The sequence below is a fragment of the Diceros bicornis genome, chromosome 15 (assembly GCF_020826845.1).
Source record: "Diceros bicornis minor isolate mBicDic1 chromosome 15, mDicBic1.mat.cur, whole genome shotgun sequence".
Lineage (NCBI taxonomy): Eukaryota > Metazoa > Chordata > Mammalia > Perissodactyla > Rhinocerotidae > Diceros > Diceros bicornis.
Genome location: NC_080754.1, coordinates 25560628 through 25583463, shown reverse-complemented (window position 1 = coordinate 25583463; position 22836 = coordinate 25560628). Strand labels below are relative to the sequence as shown.

The 22836-nt window shown below is 47.3% G+C and overlaps 1 protein-coding gene across 3 annotated transcripts in view; it reads right to left on the bottom strand.

Moving 5' to 3' along the window:
- The window catches only part of KALRN (kalirin RhoGEF kinase), a 633650-nt gene that overhangs the window by 121359 nt on the left and 489455 nt on the right, over nt 1-22836 (bottom strand). For all 3 annotated transcript variants that reach the window (XM_058555937.1, XM_058555939.1, XM_058555940.1), the window contains exon 34: nt 11815-12061. In XM_058555937.1, coding sequence (XP_058411920.1) covers nt 11815-12061 — 247 coding nt within the window. The remainder of the gene's footprint in view (nt 1-11814; nt 12062-22836) is intronic.

The following is a 22836-nucleotide window of genomic DNA, read 5'->3' as shown; positions in this document are numbered from 1 at the left end:
TTCCCAAAGTAGGGCAGTAAGAAGTGCCAGTCTATCACTTTGACTGAGTTCCAACTTAGGAAGGCTTACCATTGCCAAGGGTCCACTACAGGGATGGCAATTTAATTCCAACTGCCAATGCCACCTTCCCTCCCACAGGCAGAAGTGGCAGCTGCAGCAGCATGTAGATTCATGGGGTTCAATGAAGAGGCTTCTGATACATTAAATGCAAAGTGGGTTTTGCCTGATCTAACTCAGGTCAGTTTATTAAAGATTTCAATAATAGGAGGGATGTGGAAGACACTGCCCATCCTGATATTTCTGAGTTTTTAATCATTCCAAATAAATGAGAGGTGCTTAGCCATGTGTCCCTAGAGAAGACTTCCCAGGAGACAAGATTTCAAAGGCCTCCTCAGTCAGAACTCCTAGCATCAGAACACTATTCCCTGTTTCCATCCTCAGTCTCCTGCTAAAGCTTAAGCCAGTTTTCTCTACAGTTCTTAGCAGATGGAGAACACACTGAGCCTGGTCCTTCACATATGAACGAACTCCTCAGGGGTCCTTCCTTCCTTCCTATAAATATTTACTAAGACCTTCTGACATGCTAGCCACTGTTCTAGATGCTGGGGATAGAGTAATGAACAAAACAGACAAAATCCCTGCACTTGTAGGGGAATCGAGGGGGTGGGGCAGTGGGAGGAATAGACAATAAACATGAACAGTTATGTCAGGTAGTGATAAACGCAGTGAGGAAAAGTAAAACAGGGAAAGGGGTGTACAGTGTGATGGGAGCGGGTGGGGTGGGGAAGGCCTCTTGAATCAGGGCACATTCCTTCAGAGACTGAAGGAAGTGTGGCAGCAAGCCACCTCGGTATCTGAGGATCTGGAGGATCTGGAGTTTGCAGGCAGAGGAAACAAAAGGTGTGGGGCGCTAGATGGGGTGTGCATGGCTTCATGGGGAATAGCTCAGGCAGGCAGGCTGGTCAGGAGACTGGTAGGATGCGGTGGGAAGAATATGGCCCACCACAGATGTCCACAACCTATTCCCCAGAATCTGTAAATAGGTTACCTTAAATGGCCAAAGGGGCTCTGCAGATGTGGTTAAGTTAAGGATCTTGAGATGGGGAGGTTATCCTGGATTATCTAGGTGAGCACAATGTAAATCACACAACTCCTTAAAAGCAGAGCCTTTCCTGCAGTGGTCAGAGGGAGACGTGACTAATGGGAGAAGAATCAGAGAGATGCAACATTGCTAGCTTTGAAAATGGAGGAAGGGACTATAAGCCAAGAAATGCAGGCAGCTCCTAGAAGCTGGAAAAGGCAAGGAAACAGCTGTTCCCCTAGAGCCTCCAGAAGGAACGCAGCCCTGGTGACACCTTGATTTTAGCCCAATGACACCTGTGTTGGGCTTCTACCCTACAGAACTGTAAGCGAATAAATGTGGGTTGTTTGAAGCCACTAAGTGTGTGGTAATTTGTTACAGCAAAAAAAGGAAACGAAGACATAGGAGATGAAGTCAGAGAACTGGCTCTGTTTTGTAGGAGGCTCCTTGCAGCCACAGAAAGAATTTGGTTTTTACTCGAAGTGAGACAGGAGCCATGGGAATGTTCTGAGCTGAGGAGGGTCTTCAGCCCAGGCCTCCTCCCTGCAGCTGGGAGCCAGCAATGGTAACTGTTTGTGCCCCTGAGTAGAAAGGTGGGACACCATACCTCCTGTGGCCTACAGGGCCGTGTGGACAGCGAGGCAAGTGGGCATGCATCAGAAGCAGCGTTCCTGGCTGGGGCAGGTGGATGGTGGTGGGAAAGCTGGGCAGCCCAGTGCTATCCCCACGGCAAGGACAAAGGAGTGGGGAGGGGGCAGGCCGTTCAATGAGTGGACGGCCTCTCTGCTCCCAGAGGACAGGGAGCTGGTATTAAACATGGCAAGAGTTGTAAACTGAAAGACTGACACGTTGCAGGGTTTGGGTTCAGCCTGCAGTTTCAGTCCTACACAAGTCCTGGATGAGGGGAAGTTGTTCTCAAGGTTCAAGCGACACAGGGGGAGGCACTGAGGCGGCGAGAGGAGGGTCCTGACCACTCTGTTCTGCCAAGCAGCATCCAAATGCCGCTGCTGGACGCTGCTGGACACTCCTGGAGCTGTGGCCTGCAAGGCTGCTCCACAGGGCCTTTAAGATCCTTTCACCTCTGACCTTCCCAGAGCAGAGAGGGCAAGCACACCCTCCGTGGTGGGACCACCGTTGCTCTGCTCCTTTTCTGCTTCCCAAGCCACGTCCGGCGCATGGCATTTCTGGTCCCTTTGTTCTTTGGGGGGGAAAGTGGTTTCTGCTAAGCTAGCTCTAGTAAGAGAAAATTGCATCGTCTTCTCTTGGGGGAACATCACGTCTGCTGGGGTGACCTCTTCTCCATCGTCTCCAGCCTCTCCTCAGTGGCAGCCTTTCCTCTCTGGGGTTGAATCCAGAAGCTCTCATTTTCACTCTGAGCTCCATCAGCTGGTTCATGAAGCTCCAAGGAATGAGGATACCATTCAAGCCTCAGTCTCCCTCCCTTCTGGAAGATGAGGGGCATCATCTTCATGTAGATCTCACAGATTTACAGTGCACACCAGCAGGCATGAAAATATGCTGTTGAAACGGGCATTTGGCATAAGCTAAGTCACAGCAGGCTGGCTACACAAAGGAGAGGGGCAGGATCTCTGCAGAGGGCCCCGGAGAGACCAGGTCTTTCCCCGACAGCACACGTCCTCCTCCAGCTTCAGCTCTGCTTAAAGGCAGCACCACACTGGGCTGTATTCAGAGTAGATGTGGCCTGGCCTGACATCTTCCTATTGAGGCTTCAATTCCAAGCCCTTTAATGTTCTAAATAATATCAGACGGATGGTAGGCAGCCTCAGGCAGGACATCTTGCCCAGAATAAAGTAGGCCTGGGGCACACTTTCTAAGTGTCTTTGCTGCTTTTTTATTCTTAAAAAAAAAAGGAGGTGGGGTGTGGACTGGATAGCACCTACATCTCCCTCTTCCTGAAACTGCATCCTGTGAGGGATCCCAGACTGTTGGTCAATAACTATCGAGCCATTCCTGGCCCAGCCTATCATAGACAGGTAAGTGGAAGAAATTCAGTTAACAATGAAACAAGAAAGGCAATTTTCACAAAACTCCCCTCTGTCCTTCTCTTTTTTGAATTGAGGAATGACACACGCACACCCATCCCGACACTCAGCGTCTGCACTGCCCTCCTTCACATAGGTCAGGCCATCTCTACGGTGTAACCCGAATGTTACCTTCAATGACTATAGGTAATCACTGAAGGAGAATAGATCACTGAGAGATGCTGCCAGGGAATAACTTGAATTTTCAGCTCAAACATATCAGATGTGATCTCGACCCTCTGGGTAGAAGGCAAAAGAAAGAAGAGAGGAACAGACCATTATTTCTTGGGAAATCATAGAGCCAGATGGACCTGCTGTTAGTAGACTGGGGAGAGGGCCCAGGATAGGCCAGGAAGAGAAACTGAGGGAAGGGCGAGAGTGCAGACTAGAGACAATGTTGGGGCCTTTGCAAAACCTACGGATGAAGCTAGAAACAGAACCTTGACCCCTTGAACAGCCCTGGAGAGCATTCAGGCTGGAAACACCCTAGACTCACCCCTATAGAAGTATCAGTACTGGCACAAAGGTCAGGCAGGGAAATTAATATTAATTGTTAATTTATATGGTAGACCCAGGCTAGGTAGTCTAACTCAAGGGAAGTAAGCTCCATTACCCCATTTTATAGAGTTCAAAGTCTTGCCCAAGGTCACCAACTAGTCAGTGGCTGAGTCAGGATTCACACTCAGGTCTTCCACCCCAAGACTCTTAGTTACTCCACACCTCTCGTCATCTCATTTTATGGTCTAATACATACCATTGTAAAGCCTCAGGGTAGCCAGGTCACTTTTGTTTCATTCTAAACAATTAGCCCGTGCACATAACAACAAGACCAACTTTACAGTTTAAAAAGCACTTTTACTTAACACTGCCATCTTTGAGCCTCCCGGCAACTCTGTGAGACAGGCATTTTTATGAGCTTCCCTTTGCATAGATGCGGAGACTAAGATTAAGTGACTTTCCACTCATTCCACATCCTGTCCTCTTCCTGGCCTATCGGACTCCCTGAGAGCCACATCCTCCCCTGTTTTCTCAAAGATAAGAAAGTACCCTTCTAAGGAAAAGATAGGCTGATTGTAACGTATCAGGTTCAACCATTTCAAATCACTGAATTCAACCATTTTTGACTACAAAAATGGCAATTTCATGTGGTTCAACCTAATAAATTGGACCTCAAACTGAAGATATTTATGCCATGCTTGGATGAATTAAACACAGGACACTTAGGTTGCCAAGGATACTTACCTGATGTGGAGAGAAAAAAGCAGACATTTTTAGAACTGGAAGGGATTCTAGAGGTAATTCAGGAAGATATGGATAAAAGGTTATAAAAATGCTACTTTAGAACAAACAACAATATCAATGACGGTAGGGAATAACCAGGAAAAAAGACTAGCCCCTAGGGAGCCTCAGAGTGGAAGGCAGTCGCCTCTAAGTCCTGTGCCCAGAGAGAAGGAGACCAGATCAGAGGTCCGTGAGTGAGAGACCAGGGGCACCTGATGTGCAGGAGTAAAGCCAGACGGCTGGAAGCTCCTAAACCCAAGGATGGTTAAGAGGACTTTAAAACCACACACCCAAATAATCACTTTAAACAAGTTAGGATTGTTGAATTTAATCCAAAAAGTTTTGTTCTGCTTTAAGGATTTAATAAAAGATGTATGGAGAAATTGCTAGGCTCTTATTAAATCATATCTTAGGAGAGAAGTGTCTAACATTTTACATGCAAATCAAATTACTTCTTTCTAGATAAAGATCAGAAGGAGATGGAGAATGAGAATTAGGATTGGTGGGTTTCAAGTGGGAGATTGGGGAGAGGAGCACAGGAGGAGGGGTGGGCAGGAAGTATCTGGATTTCAGCACTAAGTAAGAGGAATTTTCTAACCATTAGAATTGCACTAAAATGCAACAGGCTTCCTCTAGAGGTAATGAGCTCCCAGTCCCTGGGAGTGCTCAAGTATGCTTGGCTGACCACCCGTCAGAGACATTTTAGAAGGGGGTCCCTACATTAGTGGAGAGAGTGAATCAGAAGACCTTTAAGATGCTTTTCAATTCTAAGATTCCAAGAGCCCATAAAAGCCAATGTTCTGACGTGAAATGAAATCTAAATCAAGGACCACTTTTATTCAATTATAAAAAGAGAGTTATAAATTCTAAAAAGTTACTTCTAACTTTTTATAGTCGTGAAAAATGGCTAGGAGCTCCTTTTAGAATCTTTACCAATACATCTCCATCTATATTAAAACATACTTTTCTTCACGAAGTATCAGCACTCAAGTTAATTACATTTCTCACTCATGCATTATTTTTTGGTTTCAGTTATTCTTATCCAACAGTATTGTGATTTTTAAAAACAACCTTATCACTATTTTTCACTGCAAACATACTATATTCAGCTATGTTATTCTTAAATAAAATTTTGTGGGCTGGCGTGGGAACCCATCCTCATTCATCACACTCCCATGTACAGTTTTGTTCCGTGAGGAAGTGAGTTCTGCATTTCAAGTGGCTACCTCACAGCTGGTCAGTTTCAGATGTGGTGTTGTGCAAACGGAGTTGGAATACGGATCAGCAAGCTGTAGTTTTCACGTGTCACTTCACACCTGAAAGGGAATGTTTGGGGAGTGTTCATCCGCCAATTATTTTTTCAGCTTCCCAAGGTAAAGCCCTGTGTTAGGCATTATGGAATAAACTAAAAACCTGAGAGTAGTTGCTCCTAATGCAAAATTATACCGAAAACTAAGACAGAGAGAGAGACTTTTGGTGGACTCTCCAGGGTGAGTAGGTAGGAGGAGACTTTAAGTCTCTGGATTTGATAGTAGAGGGGACAGGAAAGGTACATCTTGGCTCCTGGCAGCAGAAAGTGCAGGCAGTTCCCATCCTGCAGAAAATCTGTTGGATGGCTGGACCAGCTCCAGGGGTCAGCTGGCCCCTATCAGAACCGGACCCAGTTCAGCCTGCTATCCAGAGGCTGCTCTGTTGCCCTGCTCCAGCTGGGGACACCAGGACTTTCTAGTGTGCAGAGCACCCACAGGACAAGTCTGTCTGATTGGTTAAATAAAGCCAGACTGGTTAAATAAAGGGGTGCCTAGTCAGATGGAAGGGTGGTAAACTAAAGTACCTGTCTGTCTCAAATGCCTTCAGACTTGGGAGGTTGTAGAGCATAGTGGTCAAGAGTGAGACCCTGGGAAATGGATAGACCTGGGTTCAAATCTAGGTCTGCCCCTTGTAAGCTACGTGACTTTGGACAAGTTACCTAATCTTTCTAAGACTCAGTTTCCTTGTCTGTAAAATCAGAAAATATTATTATTAGTAGTATTAAAGCATTAACCTAGAATCTAGCCCATGGTAAGGCTCAACAAACATCAGGTATTTTTATGAGTTGACTAAAAACTTAATATAAGTCAACAGTATCACAGACTAGTTCAGCATCTTCAGGCTGTTGGTGGTATATGCTCCAGAGCCCAAGTCTTCTCCACTGTTCTAGACCTCCACACCTTCCGCAGCCAGGTAAGCTGTTCCTGGGCCAGCTAGGCCATAACAGCAAAAATCTTTAGGAGACTCCATGGGAAAGGACTCCCTCTGAACAAGCTAGGGCCACCATGGGCCACTGGCCCTCTCCTCCAGGACATCTGCTTGTAGTGCTCATCTGGCCCCGGGCTAGGTATGGTAAGCAAAGAACCGTTTCCTTCTAGCTCCTCCAGGCGCTCAGCTAGAGCCAGGGAAGAAACTGTACAGGAAAAGAAAAGGAACACGAATGTCCTATATAGGTGGATGGAGAAGAACCTAGACCGGTTTTTGGAGCCTGGGGCAGAAGTACCCAGGACCAATGCTTTTTTTTTTTTTTTTTTTTAACCCTTTTTAACCATTTTTAAGTTTACAGTTCAGTGGCATTAAGCATGTTCACATTGTTGTGCAACCATCACCACCATCCATCTCCAGAACTTTTTCATCTTGCAAAACTGAAACTTTGTACCCATTGAACATTAACTTTCCATTCTTCCCCTCCCTCAGCCCCGGGCAACTACCATTCCACTTTCTGTCTCCATGAATTTGACTACTCTAGGTACCTCACATAAGTGGAATCATAGAGCTTTTGTCCTTTTGTGACTGGCTGATTTCATTTAACATCATGTCTTCAAAGTTCATCCATGTTGTAGCATGTGTCAGATTTTCCTTCTTTTTTAAGGCTGAATAATATTCCATTGTATATATATTACCACATTTTGTTTTTCCATGCATCCATTGATGGACACCTGGGTTTCTTCTACCCTTTGACTATTGTGAATAATGCTGCTATGAACATGGATGTACAAAACCTCTTTGAGTACCTGCTTTCAATTCTTTTGGGTATATACCTAGAAGAGGAATTGCTGGATTATATGGTAATTCTATGTTTAATTTTCTGAGGAAGCTCATATTGTTTTCCATAGCAGTTCACCATTTTACTTTCCCACCAGCAGTGCACAAGTGTTCCAATTTCTCCATATCCTCACCAACACCTGTTTTCTGTGTGTGTGTGTTTTTTTTTTAATAATAGCCGTCCTAATGGGTGTGAGATGGTATCTCATTGTCTTGATTTGCATTTCCCTAATGATTGTAAAATGCCAGATGTAATGATGTAAGATGTTGCCCATCTTTTCATATGCTTATTGGCCATTTGTATATCTTCTTTGGAGAAATGTCTATTCAAGTCCTTTGCCCATTTTTAAATCGAATTATTTGTGTTTCTGTTGTTGAGCGGTAGGAGTTCTTTATATAAACTGCATGTTCACCCCTTCCAAGGCATCTGTAAGAATCTCCTAAGCCTGACATTTGGGGATGCCAAACCCATAAAGCAATGACTCTCAACCCTCACGGAACATCAGAATTACTAAGGAACTCAAAAAATACTGATGCCCAGGCCCTTGGTAGCCCCGAATTAATTGGTCTGGGATGGGATGTGAGGCATTAGTATTTTCAAAAGTCTCCTCCAGGTGGGTCTAAGATGCATCCAGAGTTGAAGGCCACTGCTGTATAGTCTTTGTGCCTTGGGTGGTGCTGCCCTCCACCACTTACTGCTGAGGAAGGGAAAGCAGATTAGGAAGAAGAATGACGGGTCCCGCAGGGCCCAACCCCAGTGAGAACCGTACAATGTCAGGGTGGCGGGAAAGTAATAGGAAAGGCAGGCCCCCCACTCTGTCACACAGCCCCAAATTCAGTCCTGGCACAGATATATCAGGAGAAAACAACAGGTGACTGTCTCCGGGCTGCATAAAATCATAGGAGGGAGGGCCAGCCCCGTGGCTTAGCGGTTAAATGCACGCGCTCCGCTACTGGCATCCCGGGTTCGGATCCCGGGCGCGCACCAACACACCGCTTCTCTGGCCATGCTGAGGCCATGTCCTACATACAGCAACTAGAAGGATGTGCAACTATGACATACAACTATCTACTGGGGCTTTGCGGAAAAAAATGGAGGAGGATTGGCAATAGATGTTAGCTCAGAGCCGGTCTTCCTCAGCAAAAAGAGGAGGATTAGCATGGATGTTAGCTCAGGGCTGATCTTCCTCACAAAAAAAAAAAAAAAAAGAATTATAGGAGGGAAAGATGGGAGAGGAGCCCTAGAGCCGCCTGGAAGCCCAGCGGGCAGCGTGTATGAGGAGGAGGGCGCCCTGGCTCCACCCCAGCTCTGCTATCAACTCTCCCTGTGGCTTCAGGAAAGTCACCTTACTTTCCTATGCCCGAGAGTGCCCCTGGAAGAGAGGAAACTGGGCTAGTGCCGTGGTTCTCAACCCTGGCTGTACCTTGGATCCACTAAGGAGCAGTTAAAAAACACCGACTCTCAGGCCCCACCCTGGAGACTCTGATTCCAGTTGTTGTAGGTGGGGCCTGGGTGTTGTCACTTGGTAAAACTTCCAGGTGATTCTCTGAACCCTGGGCCAGTGGTTCTCCAATTCGCCTCCTTGGTGCTAACATTCTGCGGTTCTGCCTCCATTTCTGGGGGTGATGGTCATGGCCTGAGCGCTCACATGGCACTCAGCACGCCATATAGCTACTTCCCTGCCTCTCACAGCCGCAGGAGCACTGCCTTGATGCTCTCTGCAAAGGTTAGGAGGAGCAGCTCCCTTCTAAGGATTGAAAAAGAAAAAGATTCTGACCTCCAGTGACACCACATGAGGCCACCCTGTCCTATTCCACAGCCCCCAGAGGAAGGTTTCATTCTCAATCCAGCTGTGGATAATTTATAAGGTGATACACCCGCTGGAGACAAACCACTGCTGAGAGAAGAAAAGGCCAGGTGGCCAGTGGACAGCCAGTTGGAAGGGAGGAGGAACAGTTTATGGAGTTTCTGCTAAGAAGCCAACATTCCGGGCAGGCCCTGGAGACAGGGAGTGGGGTTTCCAAGCTGGGGCGTGTGCGTGAGTTCATATACTTCAGATGAGGCCTTGTGAGGGCCCTAAGGGATGCTCCATGGAGAACAGTGACTTAGGTCCTGACTGCCAGGAGTCGGGCACCAACATATGCTGAGACCACACAGGTGAGAGGGCAGTGAGAGCTAACTGGCCTATGCTTGGAGAGAGAGGAGCCAACCTGCAAACAAAGAGAGCCAAGGAAATGGGTGATAGGCCATGGTGGTTGGTGGAGTTAGCTGGAAAATTCTGGGATAGCCTCCTTCCCTGCTTTCTCTCTTGTCTCTGTTTTCCATCCCTTGTCCTCAGCTCCCCTTTTCAGTTAGTTCTCCACTAACCTCCCTCCTTCTAGAGTTCTTATCCTGAATGCCTTCACCTCCCATCTTGCCTCTGGATTACAGATCCACTCTGACAGCTCTCTGCTTCTCTGCCTTGGGTTTACTCCTGACAAGCTGCGCACATAGGGACGCCAGCTGGGCCGGGGGCAGGAAGGGGATGCACGTTTTACCCAGCCACAGGCTAGGGAGGCCGGGCCTAGTTCAAGAAGTCTCAGGTCTTCTCTTGAAGCTAAGTGCTTCCTGATGGAACGACCCACACTGGGACAGCTGTGACAAATTCACCTTTCGCAGCAAATGCATTGCTGTCCTTGGTTCTGTCTCTGGAGATGGGGTCTCTAGACTGGACTTGTGGGAGTTTGCAGTTATTTTGCTGAATAATCTACAACAAATCATATAATAACTATAACTTATCATGACAACCAAATATATTGAGTACAGGGTACTTGTTCTAGTTGTTTTGTCTCTACGATCTCATTTCACCCTCACAATTCTAACCTTTTGCGCCCCAGTTTCCCCCTTGGTTAGACATCAAATAGAACCATATTCCTGAGTTTCCCTGAGTTTCTCTAGTGGCTGCTTCAAAGGACTGAGGAGCTGTATTGGCAATTGCAAATTCCACACAACTTTCTGACACAGTTCTTCCTTAGTCCTCAGAGAAAAAGGGGGAAAAGCAGGTGATGGCTAAGCTGGGGGAAGGGAGCACTGGCGTGTGTGTGTGAAGGAGAATCAAGTTTTAGTTCACATTATTCTCCGGGTAGAAAAAAACCCAGGGAGCCGATGGAATTGGGGAAGCACTAATAATGCAACCTGCTATCGCCACCTGGTGGAGGAAAGGAGGAAGTCAGGCTTTGGAGACGGAGAAGATGGAATTCCAGAAACCGGAACATTTCAGACACGTAACTCATGGTATCTACTAGGAAGCCTGCAGCAGGCGTCTGTGGTGACTCTCGTCCCTCCCTCCCAACAGAACCAGGTCCCTTCCCTTTTCCCATCCCAAAAATACCTAGTATGGGTCTGCATAGCAGGTGACCTGATTCAGATGATCTGACCAGTTACAGAAACAAGCTTAGAACCAAGTCACTCTCTGGGCCTCAGTTTCCTCAACGTAAAACGAGTGACTTCAAGGCCCCTGCCAGCTTTGACTTTTGAAGTCACTGGTTGTCATACTTGAGTGTGCATCGGAGTCCCCTGGAGAGCTTGTTAAACCACAGACCGCTGGGCCCCACTCTGGCCGTTTCTGATCCAGCAGGTCTGTGGTGGGGTTTGAGAATTTGCATTTCTAACAGGTTCCCAGGGGATGCTGATGCTGCCAATGCAGAGACCCCGCCCACCCTGGAGAATCACTGTTCTAAGTAGTTCAGTCTCCCTGGTATGAGAAAAGTGAATAAACAAGCAGAGAGCCTACATAAAACAAGCACAGAGCTTATATAAAACAGAAGCCTAGACTTGAATAACTTATCCACCAAAGGCACATGAATGAGTGTCTCAGACCCTGGCAGGGCTGAGGGGAGGGTCGAGCCCAACTGTCCCTAGGTTTGTTCGGTGGCCCTGTGTCAACATGAGGATGGCTGGGGGTTTGGGGTCAGGGAGCCCATGGTACCTGTGGAAGGCAGAGTGGGTCAGTAGAGAAAGGATGAGTCTAGGCTACGGCCATAGGTAGAAGAAGACTTTTCTGAACGAAGGGTGATACAACAGGAGAGCTGGAAGAGATCTTAGAGGTCATCTAATTCAACCTTCATTTTTAAGGCAACACTGACTCAGAAAGGTTAAATGACTTTTCCAAAGTCACACGGCTATTTCTCTTCATGTTCCCAACCCACTTTCTTCGCAAGCAGATCCCAGAGAAATCCCACAAGGTCAAAATGGTTTCACGAGGCAGGTTAGTTCCACAATGGTCTTCAGTTCGAGTGGGCCAGCGCCCCCAGCCGCCTGCTGGTGCACGTCCCCTCCCCCTCCGTCCTCCATACCTTTCACCAATGGGAAGAAGCAGTCCATCTCCACACTGCTTCGGGAATGGGAGATGCACAGGGCACTGCTGGGGACCAGGCCCTCCTGCGGGGGGCTCCGCTCCGTGGTGCGCACCAGACACCAGCCCGGCCGCTCGCTCGGCCGCTCCAGCAGCTCCACCGTCTGTCCCACCTGGATGGTCAGCTCGCTGCTGTGGCCTGCATTGAAGTCCTGGAGGACCACGGTCAACTCACATCCACCAGAGAGCTTGGAGGTGATGGGGGTGCGGAGTAAAATATGAGGGCGTGGAGGAAGGAGATGAGTGGGTGAGAGAGGAAGGGGGCAAAGGATGCGTGAGAGCAGGGGAGGAGGAGGAAGAAAAAAGGGAAAAGATGGGATTCAGGGTGGAAAGAAGGCCGAAGATGGAAAAGAGAGTTGGGAACAGGAAAGAAAACAAGAAAAAAAAAAACATAATTAACAGTGCCGTCGAATCACCCAGCCGTTCCAGCTGCAGCAACCGTCTGGAGCCTGCCCAGGGCCACGGCTTTGATTCTAACTCCTTCTTGTTCCGTTGGAGTTCTTCTCATTATTCCTTTGCCAAGCTTCCACCTAATTGTGCCTTTAAAACCCCTCCCCAGCATGTCCTGTTACTCCTTCCAAGGGCTCCACCCTGTGCCCCAGGCCTGCCTGCACTACCACTCCTTAGACTCCTAGGGCATCATTTCTAACTCACTCACTCTCACTTGATTCTAGGTGATGTTTGGGAACAATGGAAGAGCTGACCTCCCTTCCTTCTAACCCCTGCAGTCTTCCCCATCCCCAGTCCTCACTGGAGCCGTTAGCTTAAAACAGAGGCTGCCAGCAACACAAAGAACAAGGCTTCAACTCAAAAGCAGAAGCAGAACCTTATTTATCTGGCAGGGGAACAGAACTGTTTCCCCTTGGAGACCAGGGGAAAGAGTGGGAAGGGAAGAAAGGGGGGTCACATCTTACTTAGGGACGGTCCTTAGTGCTCCATCCTGCCCTCCCTCCAGGCCTGGCCCTTCCCACTGCACCGATCCTGGGGCAGAAACAATAAAATTGGGTAGAGAGACCCGGAGATAGGACAACCTCTCCTAGCTGAACACAGAGACTTTCACTTTGCCTAGGAGAAACCTTTAGTTATTAATGTGTCTCCTAGAGGTAAGCACACAGCTTTCCTCTTGGAACAGCAACTGCACTTAGGCGCAGAGGGAGAGGGAGGGAAGCGCAGGAAGGGGAGGCCCAGAGGCCTGGCTCGGCAGCCTGTTCTCTGGGTTCAGCCCAAACAGCGGTTTAGGGGAAAGCCCCTCTACCACCTCTGGGCACTTGACTTCAGTCTGCACATGTCTGATTTAAGCCGTCAGGACCTGCACTGACTGCACCAGCAGCCATATGAACACATAGTCCAAATATGTTGTGCAGCTGTTTCACACACATCCTGGGAAGCTTCTGCTGAATGGCAAACACCCGAACACCACAGTAGGTCAGGAATCAACAGTCCCACCAGGACCAAGACCTCTGCATCCAGGACTATGAGAGTTCTCTACTAACAGAACTTGAATGTCACAGTGAGCTTAAAAAGGTTAACAGGATGTATCAGACTGACGGTTGCAACAGGCCTCACCACCAACCACAGAGCAGGGAGTCTGCTCCTAACACACTCCCACAGATGGGCACCATACTGCTGACGAGATTAGATCTGACCTACCTAAATGTGTAGGTCAGAAGGCGGAAGATGGAAAGACACAGAAAAAAAAATGCTTGTTGGCTCATTTTCTCCACTTAACTTTCCTGGTCCCATTAAACGCACAGACCCCACTCCCCACTCTCCTCGTGCTATCTTCTCTAAAGCCTCATTTAGAGGAGGATGCTGTGGGTGGTAATACCTCACGTCTGCAGAGTGCTTTTACAGTGTGCAAAGTACCTTCACATGAGTTCTCCACTTGATACTCACAATAACCTGGTGGTATGACCATCTCCATCTCATGCATCAAGAAACTGAAGCTCAGAAATGTCAAGGTCAGTGGTCAGAACACTGACTGTGCATGAAGATCACCTAGGGAGCTGATCAAAAATGCAGATGCCCTTGCTGGTCCCTCCCTTGCTCCAGCCCCCAATCACAGATTATGATTCAGGGGGCCTGGGTTAGGGCCCAGGAATGCATATTTTTTAACAAGGACTCCAACTCATGATTCTGAAAAGGGGGTTCCTGGGATACTGTCTCAGAAACACTGGCTAGGTGGTTTCCCAGTCACCCAGCTGGACTTGAACCCAGACCTCGACTACAAATCCCACGCTCCTTAAACCACACACCAGGGCAAGTTATGGACATATTTTTAGGTATGTTTGTGGTTGGAGGGGGTGGGAGACAGGTGGAGAGAAGACACCAGTGGCCTGAGCTACTGGCCTCCCAGAGTTTGCTTGACCTACATCAGGTCTCTCAAACTTTTTGGATTGCAATCCTTTGTAAGAAATACATTTTATATCTTATATCAGCTTCACTCTGATATTCTATTTCGTTTTACTGTCTCAATTTCTGGTGGTGTCCCACTAAATTGATTCCACTTTCCACTAATGGACTATTTGTAGAATGCTGGCCTAGATGACCGCAAAAGTTCCTTCTAACTCTGAGAATTCCTATCACTGAGCTTGTACACCTCAGTGGAGTTGTTCCTCTGTGCCAATGTCAAGTACTCAGGGTTCTTTCCCCGGGATCAAGTGTGCACAGGGCCTGAGACGCAACTTGCAGCCCTTTTGCAGATTGTTGAGGCTGAGCAGAGGGGGCCTGAGGCTTTGGTTGTATCACCCAGATAGAAGGCACACTGCCCCCAGGGCAAGTTACAGTCAGACCCACTGGTGAGTGGGGGGGTAGCTGGGGAACGGGTTAAGGGAGGATAAAGAGCTAGGCTGCGTGCTTCTACAATTCAAACACCCAGTTCCTGAAGAGAAGCCTGACGGTGGTGTTTGCCTCCTGTAGGCTGCCCTGTTCAGACAACAGAGGAGGAAGTGGAAGGAAGATGATCAACAGGCAACGTCTCTCGTGCTCAAGCTTTAGATCCAGCCAAAACCCAATATGGTGCAAAAACAAGATGAATGTCCTGGTTCACTTCACCTCAATGGCTTGGTCTAAGAGACTGACTACACCAGGTCCCCACCCCAAGGCAATAAGGGAATTCCAAAGAGTGGCAGCTGAGGGGGTTAGGAGCAATGGATGGGTCAGTGGTCAGGCAGACTGCCCCTGAAACAATCCCTCCTCATCCTCTCCCCAGAGCAACAGGGAAGCCTCAGGGTGCCCAGGGATCTTGGGGCTCACACTTGAGAAACACAGCTTCAGAGTACCCACAAGTGGAATCACTGGAAAGTTCCAAGAGCTTCTGCCAGTAGGGGAGGGGCCAAAAGACCTTTGAGGACTCTTGGCACACTTAAAAGGCTTTTACTTGCAATCCTTAAATATAATTCATTCATGCTTCGTGCTTTACGCCTTCTCCTGGACCGTGATGAGTCACACCACCTACTGAACGTTAATTACACAGAGTGTGCCTCTCATTAACCAATAAAAACCAAATTCCCTCATAAATACTAAATGATCAGTTTCTTAGAAATGTATGTGTGCGTTTTTTCTTCCTGACCAGTCCTGGTGTGTGTCAGCAGGTCTCCTGTCTCACAGAGCCCTAGCACCCCTATTTTCTCTTCTTCCTCTTTCCATTCTGAGAGGACCAGTGAACACTTCCCCACTCTCGCTGTTTCTTCCCCTTTTCGGAGCTCCAGTCCTGCCCAGTGGCACATGCAGGAAGTTCTCACTTCTCTCTCTCAGCTCAATCTCTGGTCCCAGGAATTTAACAGGGTTATCCAACAGGCTGTTGTAGAAAATGCTGCAAACAGCATCTCTGTTTTCACCTAATTCTTTTCTTCTCCACAGACTTTCAAGAGCTATTTTAATGTCCTCCTTTGCAAATCTTTAGATTTTTATTTTCAATTTCTTGGCATATATGTTTTCTAATTTTCCCTTTTAGGCCTGCAGATTATTCTTCATGTTTGGCTTCATTTTTTTTTTTTTTTTTTTTTGGTGAGGAGAATTAGCCTTGAGCTAACATCCATGGCCAATCTTCCTCTTTTTGCTGAGGAAGATTGGCCCTGAGCTAACATCTGTGCTCATCTTCCTCTGCTTTATACGTGGGATGCCTGCCACAGCATGGCTTGATAAGCGGTGCCTCAGTCTGTGCCCGGGATCTGAACCTGCGAACCCTGGGCTGCCAGAAGCAGAGCAAGCAAACTTAACCACTATGCCACTGGGCTGGCCCCATGTTTGGCCTCATTTTTAACCCCCCTTGTCAGAGATGACTCCTTTATGTTTTCTAATTTTTCTTCTCCTGGCAGAGCCTTCCTCCCCAAAAGTCTCTGTGAGTGGGCTAATGCAAGACACAACTTGTCTCTCAGTTGTTTCTCTGTTTGACTTATTAAACACTGAGACATGGACGTGGAGCTGGAAAACCACTGCCGATTAGTCCTCCTTGCCTCCCTGTTGGGCTTGTCATTTGGCCACTTGATCCCTCCCTGGGTACAGCCATTCACAGCAGAGGCAGCAAAGAGGATGCTCTGTCCTAACTCTCTCTCGATGTCTATATCTCCCACATACTGACTTATTTTACAGATGACTTTATTTTAAATTGTCAGTTCCTTGAACATTTGCTTCCTCCTGAGTATGCCAAGCCCTCCCCCTAACCAGTCCCCACTCTTTTTTTTTTTTTTGTGAGGAAGATCGGCCCCGAGCTAACATCTGCCAATCCTCCTCCTTTTGCTGAGGAAGACTGGCCCTGGGCCAACATCCATGCCCATCTTCCTCCACTTTACATGGGATGCCTGCCACAGCATGGCCCAACAAGTGGTGCGTCGGTGCGCGCCCAAGATCCGAACCGGCAAACCCCGGGCTGCCGCAGCGGAGTGCGCGCATCCAACAGCTTGCGCCACCGGGCCGGCCCCCAAGTCCCCACTCTTACTCCTCTGTTGCATCTCTCCTTCCCTCCCCCTGCCCCGTTCTCCCATTTCAGGGCTCTAAACTTGGATTACTTGCATAATGTCCTCCGTGCTCCTGGCCCCCTTTGCAGGCTTTAACCACCTGCTCTTCCTCCCGCTGCCGGTGGTCTGGCCATAAATACTGTATTATCGCAGCCTCCTCTCGTTTACCTGCAGATTTCACTTTTAAGTCACCCCAGGGAGATCGGACACATAGGCAGCCGGCTTAAGTTCCAGGCACTTTAAATGTCCTACTCTCCACTGAGCTGACTCATGCTGGTCCTCAAAAAAGACGAAACAGTCTTCTATTCCTTTAAATATTTCTCAAGAGAAAAGCAGGTCCTGTTGAATGGATCCTTTCTAGCGACCTAAAAGTGAAAACTCTACTTTCTCTCCTGTAGCAGGGTCCCTGATTTCTCTAAAATGACCCCCCGTCCAGTAGCATTTTTTTTTTTTTTGTCTTTTCATGATGTACGTTTGGATCTCTTTCTATCAGGTCGGCTATTCTCTCAACAAACAATATTCCCATTTGACGGGCGTCCTCAGCCCCATCCCTCACCACCACAGAGGTCAGAGGTGATTCAATGGTACCAGGAAGGACTCTCAAGCCCTGTTCAAAACTCTGAGGCCCATCGTATTTTTACTGTATATTTTTTTTAACTATCTGCTATGGATGCCTAACTTCCCAAGTATCTATTGGGTCCTACTCCAGATTCTACAACCAAACTTATCCCTACTAGAGAAATGTTGGGAGCCCCGAGCTGGTAGCACAGACTCTCACCATGAAGTCAGGTGTGTCTGGGTCTCCTCTGACCTTGTCCTGCAGTTTCTGTAATCTCTCACCTTACTCCCTTCACTGTATCTCCCACCCCAGCAGCGAGTCCCTGTCTGGCTTTTCCTGCTGAGTCTCTGACTGGGCCCTGCCCTGGGAGCTTCTCATCTTCTTGGCCTAGCTCCCTAGGACTCTGCCCAGGATCTGCTAAACATTTTGTTTGTTGTTGTTGAGGAAGACTGGCCCTGAGCTAACATCTCTTGCCAATCCTCCTATTTTTTTGTTTGAGGAAGATTAGCCTTGAGCTAACATCTGTGCCAATCTTCCTCTATTTTATATGTGGGTCGCCACCACAGCACGGCTGACGAGTGGTATAGGTTTGTTCCTGGGAGCTGAACTGGAGAACCCTGGGCTGCCCAAGTGGAGCGCACCGAACTCAACCACTAGGCCACAGGGCTGCCCCCACCCCTACTTTTTCTTTAAATTAATATATTTTTTGTGTGTGTCTGTGAGGACAATCAGCCCTGAGCTAACATCCAATGCCGATCCTCCTCTTTTTTGCTGAGGAAGACTGGCCCTGAGCTAACATCTGTGCCCATCTTCCTCTACTTTATATGGGATGCCGCCACAGCATGGCGTGACAAGCAGTGCATTGGTGTGCACCCGGGATCTGAACCCACGAATCCTGGGCCGCTGAAGCGAAGCGCATGCACTTAACCACTTGTGCCACCGGGCTGGCCCCTAAATTAATATATTTTTTAATTATTATTTTATTGAGGTCGTATTGGCTTATCTGCTAAACCTTTCTGATGCTAACTGCTGCCTGGATTTCCTCCCATTGCCTGCTGCTGACTCATCATCTGGTTCTTTTCCTCACTTTCCCAGTCTCTCTCCTCTCTGGGTCCTGGCCTTTCTGCATGGACCCTGTCCCCCTGCTGCCCAATCCTTAGGTGGACTTTGTCCTCCACTCTCCTGATGCTTCCCGGGGGCAGATGGAGCTCCTCAGGTCCTCATTTACCTCCTGCTCCTCAGAGATAGCTGTGTTGCCTTCTTTCCAGCATATAATGCTACATGCACAGAGGAGACTTCATAACCACCCTCGGTTCTTACTCATATTCACCAGAAACTATTGCTTTCCTTTAGGTCCATTTTTGCTTGGCTACTATTTGGAGATTACCTGAACCTCCCGTATAAACAGTGTGAGCTGGATTACCCCTATGAGCTTCCCCATGTTATTGAAAAAGAACACAATCATTCCCTGAGGGTTTTCCAGTGACATTCAGAGAGGTGGGACAGTACACCACCCAGCATTCTACTGTTGGCACTTCTGGGCCTCAGCTTCTGCATGCCTCTGTGTCTCCACCCAATACGCCCAAAGCAGTATAGCCCAGTGGTTAAGGGCATGGACTCTGCAGCCTCCTCAGCTGTGTGACCCAGGGCAAGTTACTTAAACTCTTGGTCTCAGTTTCCTCATCAGAATGGGGATAATAACAATATCTGTTTCATAGGGTGCTATGAAAATTCAATGAGATAATACTTTTAAAGTACTTAGGACAGTGCCTTGAGCAGAGTTAGCTTTCTAAATGTCTGTTTAAAAGTAAATTCTAGAGATATTAATCATTATTATTTAAATTTGAGGAGAAAGGAGTAGAGAAGAAATGGAAAAAAAGAAATAAATTTTGATGGCACATTATCTGGGACTGTCTTGTACCAGATATATATAGGCATGTAACTATTATGTAAACGAATCAAATTTTTTTCTTTTTTATAATCTTAACAGCGTCTTGTCCTAACCCAGGCCAACTAGCAGAAGTGGCTTGAAGGCTGTCTAGGGAAGGTGATTCGGACACTTTTAAGGATCCCCCAAGTCAGTATATGCTTTTCTTGTTAAAAAGAAGAGGGTGGTGGGATCCTGGATCCCTTTATGGAAAATGAGATTCACTCCTGCCTTTTCTTTCTGCATTGCTTTCCATGCACCATCCATCTGAAGGAGCCCCCCTTTCCCACAAGTCTGGTAACTGCCCACAATACCTGCCACCTGAGCCTGCTGATAACTGTGGACACCATTTTCCGGCACTGCTTTGCCCATCAGATAAGTCAGACCTCCTCTTCCTCTCCTGGCTGCCTGCCTCTAACTCCCTCCACCTAATTCCTCCATAGTGCTCAGCCAGTGCGAGGCACAGAGTTCTCTGAGTTAATGTCTGAATTAATGCCTGAATTAATGCCTGAATCAATCTGTGAATGAACAGCAACATGGGAGGCCTTAGAAAAATGTGAAGTTGGAGGGTGTCTATTTGGCATGGTTTAAAGGACACTGAGAAGGCCTGCCAACTTTTGTTCAAAACTGTCCTTCTCTCCCCAATACCCCCTGTACCCGCTGCCAATGACTAGAATCCCACTATCAGAGATTAATTTCATTTCATTAGGTAACGTCTCTCACCATGAAACGTCTCCAAACAGAGTACGCACATGATTCCCTTCCAATTGCAAAAAGATGAGAAGTGGGATGCGAGTGACATGCACGTGACACGCAGGTGACATGCAGCTGTCCTTGTATGGCTTTAAGCCTGCAGGTGTTCATAACAGTATTTTTTTTAACGAGAAAAACTTAACAGCCATAACATAAAAAAACCCCTAAAACTAAAATATAAAAGTCTAATAGAAAGGGAATGGTTAAGTATTTATTGTACATCTACTAAGTGAACGTTTAATCATGCAGCCAGTAGATATTTATAAAGCTTTATAATAGCTTACAAATTGCTTATCTCATATAAAGTAAAAAAGAAAAGGGCAGGATGTAAAGTTGCATATATAACTATGTGAAGAACGTTATCAACAACTTAACAACCCTATTCATAGGAAACTAACAGGAAGGAAATTCATCAAAATGTTAAGACTGGCTTTGCTGAGTGGGAGCTCTGGGTAATTCCCTCCTTCTTTCTAATTTCCAGTATTGCCCAATATTTCTCACCTAAGAGTTTATTTTATAATGAAAGTAACAATAACATCAACAATAACAACCTATAAGACAAGTCAACAATGTAATGGGGAAAAAAATGCCAATATTCCAAGGAGGCATAATACTTTGAGGAAAAAACGGGGGCAGCGGATGGATGGATAGTTCCCAGTTCTGCTCCAGGACCACTACGTGAGCTTCAGGAAAGCTCCAAGTTGCTGCTGATGCCTCAGTGTAGTGGCTTCAAGTTCTATCCCTATAAACTTCTGTCCCCTGCACTCTTGCGAAATTCAGATGATCTGTCCAGAAACCAGGTCCCTTTACATGAATTTAGTGCTCTGTTTTTATCTTGAATTTTGAAACAGAGGTATAAAAGCAATGACCGGGCATTGGGGAATACTGTTGCGGAGCTCTGGGATGTCTTTAATTTGCACATTGGTAGCCCATGGAGCTGCTGGGTCCAATTAAGAGTCTAAGGCTCTAAGATTTGCTTTATCTTTGTTCGCTGGAGCTGGGGCTGCTGCTGACCACAGCTGAAGGAGCTATTCAGTTTAGTGTTTCCCATGGTGCTGAAACGGAAGCCAGAACCCCACAGAGGCAGAGTACGGTCTGCAGTCAGTGTGGGTTTCATGAATTGCATAGTAATTAATAGTGGAAAGAACACAGGAGTGGGAATCAGGAGGCCTTGGTGCTGGCGCAGTTTTTACCTGTGTGTGACACTGGGAGAATCCCTTCCCCTCTCCGTACCTGAATTTCCTCATTCTTTTTTTTTGGGGGGGGGGGGGGGTGAGGAAGATTGGCCCTGAGCCAACATCTGCCAATCCTCCTCTTTTTGCTGAGGAAGACTGGCCCCGGGCCAACATCCATGCCCATCCTCCTCCACTCTATATGGGATGCCACCACAGCATGGCCCGACAAGCGGTGCGTCGGTGCGCGCCCAGGATCCGAACCGGCGAACTCCAGGCCGCCGCAGCAGAGCGCAGGTGCACCCAACCGCTTGCGCCACCGGGCCGGCCCCTGAATTTCCTCATTCTTAAGATGAGAAAATTGGTCTTCAGGGCCCCTTCCAGTTTTAATATTCTATGAGCAGAGCAGTTTCTATATTTACTGTCCAACATACAGCCGTATTTAATTTTCTTGTGCACTTATCATCAACGTGCTGTCTTGTTTATTTGTTAACTTATTGGTTGTCATATTGCATATCAGAATGTAAGATCCAGAAGCATTCTCTGTCTTACTCATGGCCACAGTTCCGGAGTCTAGAGTGATGCCTGGCACACAGCAGGTGATCAATAAATGCCTGAATGCATGAGTGAATAAATTCCATGAGTTATTGCCTGATATGTAACTGAGATGTCTAGCTATGGTGGCTGAGAGGCCTCTCCCTCGTTGGCTGCCCACGTATTCCTGGCAGTGTCTTCCGGATCCCACAGTTTAGGTTCTGAGCCCCTTTTCAAAGACGTTATGTTGCCCTTTAATCATTTGGCTATATCTCTACTAATTCCTAAACCTGACAAAAATGACAAAAGGGGGAGAAGTTATAAACCCACCAAAACAAAGAGAAAGGGAGGTAATAGTAGATAAGAGAAGCCAACATTTTTTTGAATAACAGAAAGTAGCTGCAGCAGTATATCTGACTCAGTACAATGGAGAAGATAAGATGTGAGTTCCTGCCAATCAGCTCTCCACAACCCTCAGGAGGGCTTGGGAGGTGGAAGTGCCAGGCAGCACTGAGGGAAGGACTATGGGGGGTGCCAAAGAGGGAAGATGGGCTGGAAGTCTGTAAAGGGAGCAGATCCCTTGATGCCCCTCTATCCAATGCACACTTTCCTGAAAAACTGAGTTCACTGAAGGTCTACACACAGACTAGGGAGATGGCCACCATCCTTGTTCCTCATGGCTCCCAGGATACTGGCAGTCAAATATAAACATTTTAGGCAGATTTGAGGATCTTTCATTGGAGAAACAAAAAAGATGTACAGATACTCAAATACTGACTTTTAGAGATCCCTCCCCAAAAGCAGATACAGTGCCCTGCCAGATCACCACCCAGTGAAACCTTCCCGTCAATAAGCTCCTTGCATTACACAGAATATCCAGTCTGCTTTTTTGGTGCCCCATTCATAAATATGAATATGATTCAGTTAAGACTCACCAGACTTTCCAGAAAAGCCTCTCTGACAGAGACCAAACTAAGCAAACAAAGAGAAGCAGGAACTCAGAAGAAACAAAAGGCAGGCAGGACAAGAAAACTTCAGCAACACTATACGATAAGAGAGG